The sequence below is a fragment of the Rhipicephalus microplus genome, chromosome 5 (genome assembly GCF_043290135.1).
Source record: "Rhipicephalus microplus isolate Deutch F79 chromosome 5, USDA_Rmic, whole genome shotgun sequence".
In the NCBI taxonomy this organism is placed as follows: domain Eukaryota; kingdom Metazoa; phylum Arthropoda; class Arachnida; order Ixodida; family Ixodidae; genus Rhipicephalus; species Rhipicephalus microplus.
The window spans coordinates 213065896-213078432 of record NC_134704.1 but is presented as its reverse complement, the minus strand read 5'-3'; the positions used below and the strand labels follow the sequence as shown (position 1 = coordinate 213078432).

The 12537-nt window shown below is 44.8% G+C and overlaps 1 protein-coding gene across 2 annotated transcripts in view; it reads left to right on the top strand.

Moving 5' to 3' along the window:
• Positions 1-11756, top strand: part of Wdr82 (WD repeat domain 82) — a 165760-nt gene extending 154004 nt beyond the window's left edge. For both annotated transcript variants that reach the window (XM_075896466.1, XM_037424343.2), the window contains one exon: positions 10327-11756. In XM_075896466.1, coding sequence (XP_075752581.1) covers positions 10327-10359 — 33 coding nt within the window. In that variant the 3' untranslated portion in view covers positions 10360-11756. The remainder of the gene's footprint in view (positions 1-10326) is intronic.
• The last annotated feature ends 781 nt before the right edge of the window (positions 11757-12537 follow it).

Sequence of the window (12537 nt, the reverse complement as noted above, 5' to 3'; positions counted from 1 at the left end):
GAAGTCAGCGCTCTTTCTGTCTACCCTGTCCTTTTTTCCTTTGTTCGCGCGCTGAAACACCTTGCAAATATGTCTTTGACTGTTTCGCCCACCGCTATCAATCATCCCTCAAAATATGTATTTAACTTTGCTCAAGCAGATGATGTTGGAGTACTGGAATTGTTAGAAGACTCCTATGAGTGTTTTTGTGAGTACTATGAGTGTTATCAGAGCCCAGATTATCTCTGGAAATATTTTTCCAATTTGGTAATGTCTTGTATTGAACGTTTTGTACCAAAGCGACTCCAGAAAACTAGTGAAGTAAGTTCTTGGATAACGAAGGAAATAATTCACTTAAAGAGACAAAATAAAAATATGAGAACAATAAAATTAATCAGTGTACAAAACCAATCAGCCATTGGAAATCTTGGAAAGGATCTTAAATTACCTTTAAAAATATCTAAAGAAAGGTTTTTTGCCATCACATTCCCAAAATTTTTAAGGGAGGCACCTGATAAAATTTGGAGATATGTTAACCCATCAACGAAAGCTCGCTCAATGACTCAGGCTGCGCAGTTCCCCACCGCTGTGAGCTTTAATGAATATTTTGCTTCAGTGTTTACTGATAATGGAATTTTACCAAACATTGTTTCACTATTCTACAGGCCACCTATAACTGACTTGGTAATTATCGAACAGCGTGTCTTCAACCTCTTGCTCAGTTCGAACTTTTAAAAAAAGCCCTGGGCCCGATGCTATCCCTAGTGAATGTCTGTACAGATACGCTGAATGGAATTCCAAATACCTCGCATTAATTTTTAGGTCTTCCCTTCTCCAGTGTTCCTTACCCAAAGAGTGGAAAATAGCTAAAGTGATTCCTATTCCTAAAAGTAGTAGTTCTGACAATGTAGCAAATTATCGGCCAGTTTCAATTGAGTACTTGCTCAAAACTGCTTGAACATATCATTTCGAAACATCTATTAAACGATATGAGTAAGCATAATATCTCATCCAACTGCCAACATGGTTTCGACAGCGTTCATCTACATCTCAGCTCATAGAATTAGTCCATGACCTTTCCAAAACTATTAACTCACATGCTCAGACAGATATGATTTTCATGGACTTCACGAAAGCTTTTGATAAAGTGTCTCACAGTAAATTACTCAGAAAAATTGATGTTACGTTCCAAAATCTTATCATCACAAACTGGTTTTCATCCTATTTTTATTTTGTGAGCAATTTGTGGAAATCAATGGCACTAAGTCTCCTGTTTCAGCTATTAAGTCGGGAGTACCCCAAGGCAGTGTGCTCGGCCCACTTCTGTTTCTTTTATTCATAAATGACCTTCCGAATGAAATTGACGTTTCTTTTAGGCTATTTGCAGACAATTGCATCATATACAATAAAGTCGACACAATTTCGACACACTCGAATATACAATAAAGTCGACACACTCAAAAATTTACAGAAAATAAAAAAAGGTGTGATGAATGGCAAATCGTGCTGAACCACCTGAAAACAGTTATGACAGTCACTAGGAAGAAAAATTACTTAAATTATACTTATTGTATTGATAATCATGATCTAAAGAGAGTTGAACAATATAAGTACCTTGGTTTGAATTTTACAAGTGATCTTTGCTGGAATTATCATATAGAGTACGTGTGTGCAAAAGTCACTAGAGTACTATGGAGTCTTAGGTGCCATTTTCCATTTGGGGCACAAGAAACTAAATGTTTAGCTTACAAAACGCTTATTAGACCAATAATTGAATACGCAAAAATTGTCTCGGAGCTATTCATGGTTACAAACATATCGAAAATTGAAAAAATTGAGCATTTAGCAGTCCAGTTTATATTTAATAAATATCGGTGAACAGATACCCTATCTCAACTGCATACTAGCAGAGCTACCCACGATTCAAGCTAGGACAAAATACGAAGGACTTAAGTATCTTTCAATCAATCAATCAATCAGTTTATTATCATGTCATAAAAGGATCTTACAGGGAGTAAAATATACAGACGAAGGTCCCAAAGTACACAACTGCAAAAGGACTGCATTACTCGGTGATGATTACAAATAATAAAAGCACAAGCAGCTGTTAGAATCGTAGAAACGAAAATATACAAAGCAGAATGTAAACAAAAAGGCATGGAATTAAGAAACAAATAATACAGCATAAAACAACACGAAGAAGATAGATAAACTAGTTTACAGGTACTCTTTTAATGAGTTTTTAAATGAAATTAAAGAAACTTTGCATTTTAACGAAGTGCGCAAATTATTCCATATTGTCACGATGAATCACAGGTACTGGGGGTTTATTGAACCACCGAATAGCTAGCGCTGGGACGATGCGTAAGTCATGGCTGGCTCTCGAGTCGAGAAAAAGGCACGCGATCTTTCTTTCCTCCAGATGGTAGAGCCGCTCTTGCAGTCGACCCACTACGTGTGGGTGGCATTATCCCCCCTTTCAAAAAGAAAAAAAAACGTCCCAAAAGAGGGAAAGAAAAGTACATAGTACCACCCCGATGTTACGTCATAGGCACGTGAAAAAAAAAAAAAGAGATTGGAAATTCGAATAAAGTAAAAGCATGTGCACGTGAAAAAAAAAAGGAAATTCGGATAAAGTGAAAGTAGAAATTGAAGAGCCTGCCAATATAGGAAAAATCAGTGAACAAAGAAGCAAGTTCACAAAAATAAATAACACAAATAACAGTGTACAGCAAGGAAAAAGTTACGAACAGCGCGCAATAAATGGTTTCATGCGCAACACATGATCGGCGTCCGGCCTCGGTCGTGTCCTGCTCCGAGCCTGCGATGTTGTGTCAGGAACCACTTCGTAGTTCACGTCACTGACGTGGCGTACCACTTTATATGGGCCAAAGTACCGGCTCAGTAACTTTTCACTAAGGCCACGGCGGCGGACGGGCGTCCACACCCAAACTTGGTCTCCGAGGTTGTAAAACACTTCTCTGTGGGGGATGTTATAGCGCCGTGCGTCTGCCTGCTATTGCTGGCCGGTGTGTAGTTGCGCGAGCTGCCGGGCTTCCTCAGCGCGCTCTGCGAATTCATCGGCGTCAGTTGCCAACTCATCTTCGTCTTGACACGGCAGCATAGAGTCCAGCATGGTCTGCACTTCGCGGCTATAGAGAAGCCGAATTGGCGTGAATCGCGTGGCCTCTTGCACGGCAGTATTATACGCGAAGGTCACGTAAGGTAAGATCTGGTCCCTTGTTTTGTGCTGTACGTCGATGTACATTGAGATCATGTCTGCGATGGTTTTATTCAGTCGCTCGGTAAGACCGTTTGTTTGCGGGTGGTACGCAATTGCTTTTCGGTGTCTGGTGTTGCTCAGTTTGAAAACTTCGTCCATAAGCTGCGCCGTGAATGCCGTCCTTCTGTCCGTTATTATACTGGAAGGAGCACCGTGTCGTAACACGATGTGGCGCATAAAAAATTGTGCTACCTCAGAAGCCGTGGCTCGTGAGATCGCCTACATCTCAGCGTAGCGCGTCAAATAGTCGGTCGCGACGATCACCCATTTGTTGCTGTCCGCAGACAGGGGAAATGCCCCGAGAATGTCCATGCCGACTTGGTAGAATGGTGTGCAAGGAGCTTCAAAGGGGTGAAGCAAACCAGCTGGCTTAACAGATGGTTGCTTTCGGCGCTGACATTCCCGGCAGCTCTTGACGTACCTCTTGACGCTTGCCAAAAGTCCTGGCCAATAGTACCTCCCGCTTACTCTGGCAAGTGTCCGTGAGTAGCCCAGATGACCGAATGTGGGTTCGTCATGGCAAGCGAAGAGGACGTCGTCTCGCATGTCTCGAGGAACCAGCAGGAGGTAGGTACGGTTGTTCGAACGAGCGTTCTTCTTGTACAGCACACCGTCTCGGAGGCAGAAGGACGGCAACGAGCGGAATAAATGACGTGGTAGGATTGTGCCCTGGCCCTCTAAATGATCCATGATTGGACGAATCTCTGCGTCATCCCGCTGCCGTTTGCTCAAGTCTGATGAGCTAATGGCGCCCAGGAAGCCTTCGTCTTCCTCTGCTTCCTGACTGACGACATGAAGGGGTGCGCGTGACAGTGTGTCAGCGTCTTCATGCTTACGTCCGGACTTATGGACGATGGTGACGTCAAATTCCAGCTGCCGCAAGCTCCACCGTGCTAGCCGTCCTGAAGGGTCGCGCAGGCTTGCCAATCAACAGAGGCCGTGGTGGTCCGTCACTATCTTGAAGGGACGACCATAAAGGTACGGGCGAAGCTTGGTAATTGCCCACACGACTGCGAGGCACTCTTTCTCCGTAGTGGAATAATTCGCCTCGGCACGAGATAGAGAGCGGCTGGCGTAGGCTATCACTCTTTCGATGTCCTCTTGACGCTGAACGACACTGCACCAAGCCCAACGTTACTAGCGTCAGTATGGACCTCCGTGTCGGCATCATCGTCGAAATGAGCGAGAACGGGCGCTGATTGCATGCACTGTCACAGTTCATCAAAAGCTGCTTGTTGCTCATTTTTCCAGACATACGGCGTGTTGTCCCTTGTGAGACAAGTCAGAGGTTCTGCTATCTGTGAAAAGCCATGAATGAACAGGCGATAGTAGGCGCACAAACCAAGGAAGTGGCGGACGGCTTTCTTATCGACAGGAGCTGGTAATTCGGCAACAGCGGAAAGCTTGTCTGGATCGGGCCGGACTCCTTCGGCGCTAACTACATGTCCAAGAAATTTTAGTTCTTCATAGCCGAAGTGGCACTTCTGTGGCTTTAGTGTGAGGTTCGCCGATCGGATAGCCTCCAGCACGCTGCGTAGGCGGTGAAGGTGCTGCTCAAACGTGGCAGAGAAGACCACCACATCATCAAGGTAGACAAGACAAGTCTGCTACTTGAGCCCTGTGAGGACAGTGCCCATCATTCGCTGGAAAGTTGCCGGCGCTGAGCACAAGCCGAAAGGGAGTACTCGAAATTGGTATAAGCCATCTGGAGTCACGAAGGCTGTCTTTTCGCGGTCTCGCTGATCTACCTCGATTTGCCAGTACCCGCTTTTGAGATCGAGAGAAGTGAAATAATGGGCATGACGAAGTCTATCCAGCGAATCGTCATTACGCGGCAGCGGGTACACATCCTTTTTGGTCACATTAAGCTTTCGGTAATCAACACAGAAGCGTAGCGACCCGTCCTTCTTTTTGACAAGCACGACTGGAGATGACCACGGGCTGTTGGATGGTTCGATAACGCCATCGTCAAGCATCTCGCGAACTTGCGTACGTATCGCTTCACGTTCTTTAGCCGACATGCAATAGGGGTGCTGGTGTATTGGGCGTGCGTCCTCGTACGTGATGATCCTGTGTTGAGTGATGAACGTTTGACGGATCTTTGAGCAACTTGCGAAGCAAGACCTGTACTTGAACAAGAGCGCTCGCAGCACAGTCTGGTTATCGGTGGACAGATCAGGATTGATGGCAATGTTGCTCATTGACGTGTCTGCGTTATCCACTATTTCTGACGTGAGACAGTTGGTTACATTTGCTACTTCGTGGGCAAACGCTATCGAAGTGCCACGAAAAAGGTGTCGATGCTCGTTGCTAAAGTTGGTAACGAGCAATTCAGATTGGCCATCACGAACGTGTATTACACTTCTCGCTACACAGATTCCTTTCTGCAGGAGGTGTTCTAAATTTGTCTCGGCCACCACATCGCCATCGCTCAAACCACAGCATGTTACGTCGACTAGAACACTTGCTCGGGGAGGAAGCATCACGCTCTGTTCAGAAATACGGAGTACGTCGACACGCCTTCTGTCATGCTGCACGTTGATTGCTCGCTGGGCTGAGAACGTGACGCGGCGCTCTTGCAGATCAATGATAGCTCCGTTTTCCTGTAGAAAGTCAACTCCCAGAATGACGTCACGGGAGCATTCACGTAGAACAAAGCAGCTTGCTACGAATGCATACCCTTGAATCTGTACTCTAGTTGTGCAGGCGCCCAGTGGAGTAACGACATGGCCACCAGCTGTCCGAATCTGCGAGTTATGCCACGGCGTGATTACTTTCTTCAGCTGCGTTGTCTCTGCGAGTTATGCCACAACGTGATTACTTTCTTCAGCTGCGTTGTCAGTTTTCCTGCTCAGTATGGAATAGTCTGCGCCGGTGTCCACTAACGCATTAACTACACAACCATCAATTGTCACTGCTATGTCGAGTGAAAGCCGGCTATCCTTTGCAGCAGCAGGTGATATTGGGCCCGTTTCTGAACAGTTCTGCATCCATAGGAGGTCTTCAGCGCTTCGACGTTCAGCGACCCCGCCTGCAGAGGTCGCTCCGGCTAGTTTTCCCGGCGGGGGCTGGGAGATCATGCGGTAGAATACCGCTGGGGCGTTGATGAAAATCGCCTCGCCGGTTCATTCATGGAAATCGCCGGTTCATTCATGGCTTTTCACAGATAGCAGAACCTCTCACTCGTCTCACAAGGGACGACATGCCGTTTGTCTGGGAAAACGAGCAACAAGCAGCTTTTGATGAACTGCGACAGCGCATGCAATCAGCGCCCGTTCTCGCTCATTTCGACGATGATGCTGACACGGAGGTCCATACTGACGCTAGTAACGTTGGGCTTGGTGCAGTGCTCGTTCAGCATCAAGAGGACATCGAAAGAGTGATAGCCTACGCCAGCCGCTCTCCATCCCGTGCCGAGGCGAATTATTCCGCTAGGGAAAAAGAGTGCCTCGCAGTCGTGTGGGCAATCACCAAGTTTCGCCCGTACCTTTATGGTCGTCCCTTCAAGATAGTGACGGACCACCACGCCCTCTGTTGGTTGGCAAGCCTGCGCGACCCTTCAGGACGGCTAGCACGGTGGAGCTTGCGGCTGCAAGAATTTGACGTCACCATCGTCCATAAGTCCGGCCGTAAGCATGAAGGCGCTGACACACTGTCACGCGCACCTCTTCATGTCGTCAGTCAGGAAGCAGAGGAAGACGAAGGCTTCCTGGGCGCCATTAGCTCATCAGACTTGAGCAAACGGCAGCGGGATGACGCAGAGATTCGTTCGATCATCGATCATTTAGAGGGCCAGGGCACAATCGTACCAAGTCATTTATTCCGCTCGTTGCCGTCGTTCTGACTCCGAGACAGTGTGCTGTACAAGAAGAACGCTCGTTCGAACAACCGTGCCTACCTCCTGGTAGTTCCTTGAGACATGCGAGACGACGTCCTCTTCGCTTGCCATGACGAACCCACATCCGGTCATCTGGGCTACTCACGGACACTTGCCAGAGTGAGCGGGAGATACTATTGGCCAGGACTTTCGACAAGCGTCAAGAGGTACGTCAAGGGCTGCCGGGAATGTCAGCGCCGGCATATGTCTGCAGAAGTCTACGAGAGAATTCGAGCCACGTTTTTGATTTTGGCTCTCTATTTTGATACCAAGTGCGTACCAAGTGCATGTCTTCGAGATAGAAGTAGACACGACCCAGTTTCGCCGCGTCGTCCCACTGGTTCAAGGTGGCTACGCGCTCGAAGTCCGCCAACCAGTTCTCAGCGTCCTCGCGCTCCTTACCATGGAACGTCGCCGGTGCCCATGGGCTTTCCAACGTATAGCGGTTCGACGACGTGCTTCCCGTGCCGGTTCGCAAGGTTTGTACCGAAGTGCTGGTCATGTTTGTTGTCGTGGTGGGAGCAGTATCATCGACGTCCGGAGGCAATCCCCTGATTCGGCGGCTGGTCCGATGCACGGGAGTATTGACTGGCACTGGACTCGTATTACGGCTTCCTGGGGGGGTCTGTAGCATCCGTGAGACTACCGAGCACCTCCACCAATTTTTCATGATGAATTACAGGTACTGGGGGTTTATTGAACCACCGAATAGCTAGCGCTGGGACGATGCGTAAGTCGTGGCTGGCTCTCGAGTCGAGAAAAAGGCACGCAATCTTCTTTCTTTCCTCCAGATGGTAGAGCCGCTCTTGCAGTCGACCCACTACGTGTGGGTGGCAATATGGTGATGGTACTGAAGAGAGAAGATGATTTACCATAGTTAGTACGAACCTTCGGAAGTAAAAAAGTTATTATTAGCCGCAAACCTGGTTGGGTTAGTATTAACTAACATATTAGGATCAATGAAATTAGCAGAAAGTTGATTTCTTATTTGTTTATGCAGAAACATAATTACAATAAACCTAAATAGATAGCTAACAGTTAAGATTTCATTGCATCGAAGAAGGGGAGCGGCGCTTCTGTCTCGAGAACAGTTAAAAATTGCGCGAATAGTTCGATATTGTAGATGTTGTACGGAAGAAAGATGACACTGGTAAGTATTTCCCCATGATGCGATGCGATAAGTGATATGAGAATGAATGAATGCAAAGTAAAGTGAAAAGAGTGCTTTATGAGACAAATATGAGCGAGCTTGAGTAATGCACGAATGCCGAATGCTGCCGTTTTTCTAATGTGAGCAATATGTACAGCGAAGTTAAGGTTAGCATCGAGGTGAACGCCAAGAAAAGATACACTGTCGCTGATATTAATCAAATGAGAGTCAACTGTGAGCTGTGATGAGGAAGTTAACTTGCGTTGAGCTGATCTAAAAACCATAAACTTTGATTTTTTTGGATTAATAATAATGAAATTTTCCTGGCACCATTTTGACACGCTACAAAGTACAGCATTTAATTTATTAGTGACGTCAATACATCTATCAGCAGTGGAAATGGTAGTATCATCAGCATATAAAATGCAGTGAGCCATGTGTATAATGTCAGGAAGGTCATTAATGTAAAGTAAAAAAAGTAACAGACCCAGTAATGACCCTTGAGGAACCCCTTGATTTATTGTTTTAGTAGAAGAAAATGAGCCCGATATGTAAACAGTATGCTTTCTGTTAAGGAGGTAACTGTTTAAAAAACATTTGAGGGATGGACCTGTAATACCGTATGATTCAAGTTTCTCGGATAAAATGAGATGATTAATGGTATCGAATGCCTTTGTGAAGTCTAAGAAAACTGACCCTACTACAAATCCTGCGTCTATGGAGTGTTTGATGAAGTCTAATAGGGAAAGAATAGCAAGGTTAGTAGAACTTCCAGTGCGAAAGAAAAATTGACAGGGCTTCAGTATATTAAATTTATTGAGGTACTTGTTTAGCCGAGTTATTAATAGTTTTTCGATGACTTTGCTCAGGGAAGAAAGAATACAGATGGGGCGATAGTTAGAAGTAGATTGCTTGTCTACTTTTTTAAATATCAGAAGGACTTTAGCTATTTTTAGAGAAGTAGGGAAACTGCCATGCTTGAACGCAAGGTTTATAATTATAGAAAGTGGTTCAGAAATAATGTCTGCAGCAAGTTTTAAGTGTCGTGCTGAGATTTTATCTATACCAGGGCCAGTTTCTTTGAGACTTTTGATTGCTGTAGAAACATCATCAGGGCTCACAGGGAAAAGAAAAAAAAGAATGATTAGAACGTTGTATATTACAGCAAGAACTGCTATAAGCAAGAAGTTGTAGCAAGAACTGCTATCTTTACCTCATTATTAATGACCATGTTCATATAAGGTATGCTGAATATTTCGATAATTTTCATACTGAAGCTTCTAGACATCGCCCTTCAACGTTTATTCCTGCACTTGCTGTTTCCACCGATTGTTTTAAGTATAGCTTTTTCCCAAGAGCTATCAATAAATGGAATTCGTTGAGTGATGAAGCCGTTTCAAGTTCATTCATATATATGTTTTTAAAACACCTATCACATATTCTTGTTTATAATTAATAATGCTTTATTTGTCTCTGCATGCTCTAGTGCATTCAGTAATTAAGTTCTTGGTTGCATTTTTTTTTTGATGACTTCATTCTTTTCTTCCAATTTGTTACTTCTCATTATGTTTGTTAACTATGCTCTGTTTTTAGAAGGATCGCTATGTTTTGCTGTACTTCTTTTTCCACTTCTGTAATGGCTCTATGTAAAGACTGACAGTATCCGTAAATAAATAAAAGAAGCTAAACGCGAGAGCTTTTCAGTGATATCAAAATGGCCGAATTGGAGTGGGCCATTAAAAAGAGACAGGCAGTCAAAATGAGCACAATTTGTCCACAATCTAAAGAGCTGGGGGCTTGTCAGTGCATCTTTGATTTGCTGCTACGCCGCTAATATGCGGGATTTGAAACGAAAACTTGCACACAGGTGCACGATGGTAGAAAGAATATGAATATGACACTTCTGATAATTTGATTTTTGGGCAAATTTTCGGGTTCAAAGAGCCGTGTGTCCCCTTAAATCATGCTACTGGATTAGCCCGTAAATTTCAGAGTGCAGACATTAAACACGATGCTGCTTTATTTTCTTGTGTGCAGGCCTTCTGGCTACCAAGCATAGACGACTTGTGAAACGGCGGCATGCTTCCGGGCGGCAGCAGGACTCTGGCGAGACCGGCAGTCTTCACTGAACATTTTGTGCATAGGCTCTATTGCCGCATTTGTCTCTGCCACCGTCGCTTAACTTATTGGAGATTCGCGAAAAGGACCCCGCTCTGCATACCACTACTTTCATGAATGATTGCTTGCATCACCTGAATTCATCGATCTCAGCATTATCCTTCATAATTGCTCGGCTGCATTATTTTGGTTTATACAGTTCACTTAAGGGAGGGTTTTCAAAGTGAACAAGCCATGAGATGGGCAAATTCCTGTTCCTGCCAGAGAATTTTGCTATTAGTTTTTTTTTTTTTTTTTTTTTCTCGCCTGCAACAGAAGAAGTGCAGTGATGCTGTCCAAATATTGACTACAGTGTGGCACCAAAAGGGATGTGCTGGTCAGAAATGGCAATTATAATTCAAGCAAAAATGCCTCTCCAAATCAACCAGGGAGCCTTGACAGCATGGCTCCTTTCAAGGTGCTCTCTTGTTCCGCTTGTTTTTGTACTAGATTGCCAAGTGAAATGGTTCATCTGTGGCAGCATGGGATAAGGCCACTTAAGTTTGTTTTATTTATGGGCTAACAGAAAAGGGGATTTCGCCATTGTTTGGGGATGAGTGACAGCTGTTGTCGTCGCCTGTGTACCTCAGAGAAAGTGCTGCATTGATGAGTGCAAGTGCTCGGCTTGTCAAAAGCTGGTCCCCTCTTCCTCTTACATGGCTGTCTTGTTCTCATTCATTGTTGTCAGCTTTTAGTCCACCATTTTTTTGTTTTGTCACCGTATCATTTGCATCAATGAAAGCTTCTTTTTTGTTGAGCCTGTGTTACGACCCTCTATGGGTGTCTGCTTTGTGAAGTACCTTAGAGAGTCATCAGTTGTTTGACCTGAAATGCATTTAAAGGTGCATCTTCTCTCTTGTACATTGTGGCTTAGTGCCTGTTTTAACTGGAACTACTGTTCCAAGAAGTCACACAACAGGGTTATAGCTGTTGCATGCTCCCACCGAAGTTCACTGAATCAAGACTGAAGAATAATGCAAGAAGATTTGGCGGAGGGCTCTGGCTCATTCGTGGACTTAAATGCACACCCATGCTTCTGATGAAATGCTTCACTGAATGTATATGCATTCTCACTTTAATTTTTCCTCATGGAGCAAATTAAAAAAAGTTAAAATCATGGAGGCAGAGGGGACCACATACTTGAGATCTCCCGAAAAGGATGGGTGGGTGCTTGCCTGGGATCTTACGTTAGTCGCAATGCAATTTTTATAGCCTTGCATAAATTGTTCATCACAACTTGGTTGTAGAACTGTTAGTTTCTGGAGTGTTTTATTGCGTGTTCATGCTTAAACTATGTAATTTCCAAGAAATCAGTCTCTGATGGAGTCATTATGTGGCATGTCAAGTTTAATTATGTGTGCATCATTTATAATCTGCTTTAATTTTCAATGAAAGGCCTCCGATTGCAAGATGATCACTCTACCAGAAATGGCGACAATGGAAGTTCAAGTTGAATGAAGGGAGATTCAGCCTGTGAGGCACATGCTGATCTTATCGTAGCTGTCAGCAGCATCCATGATCACTAGAAACTGCTTTTACAACATTATGGCGTGGAGCCTACTATGTCACAGCAATAGATGGTCAATTAGGGAAAGGCAGGACCAGGGGTAGTAGACAGACAGACAGACACAGAACTTTATTGGGTCCTGAGAAGCGCTACTCTTTTAGAGCAACATTGCGGGTTCCATGTAGGAATGGGAATGCCTAGCCTCACCGCCACATCGTGGTTTCTCTGGAGAGCCCGTTAGTTGTGGTAGTAACTCTGAACTTCGTAAGGCTGAGTCCCAATCCTCTCCTGTGAGCCGACTTTGGTCCAGTAACGAGGGGCACCACCAGAGCATATGTTAGAAGTCACTAACCTTACCACAATCAGGCCAAGTAGAGTAAAGTAGGACACTTAAGTGATAGGCACACACTCAATCATGCATGCATAGCCGTTACTCCAAAGCGAGCTAATGTGACAGGCTGATAAGTCTGCCAGTGTTGTCTGTGATAAGTGAAGGCAACAATGTTTGGGCTTTGCAAGGTCCTTTCGTCTGTGTTCTCCAGTAACAGTGCCCGGGGTTTTTCATCCCGGAGTGGAGGACTGGA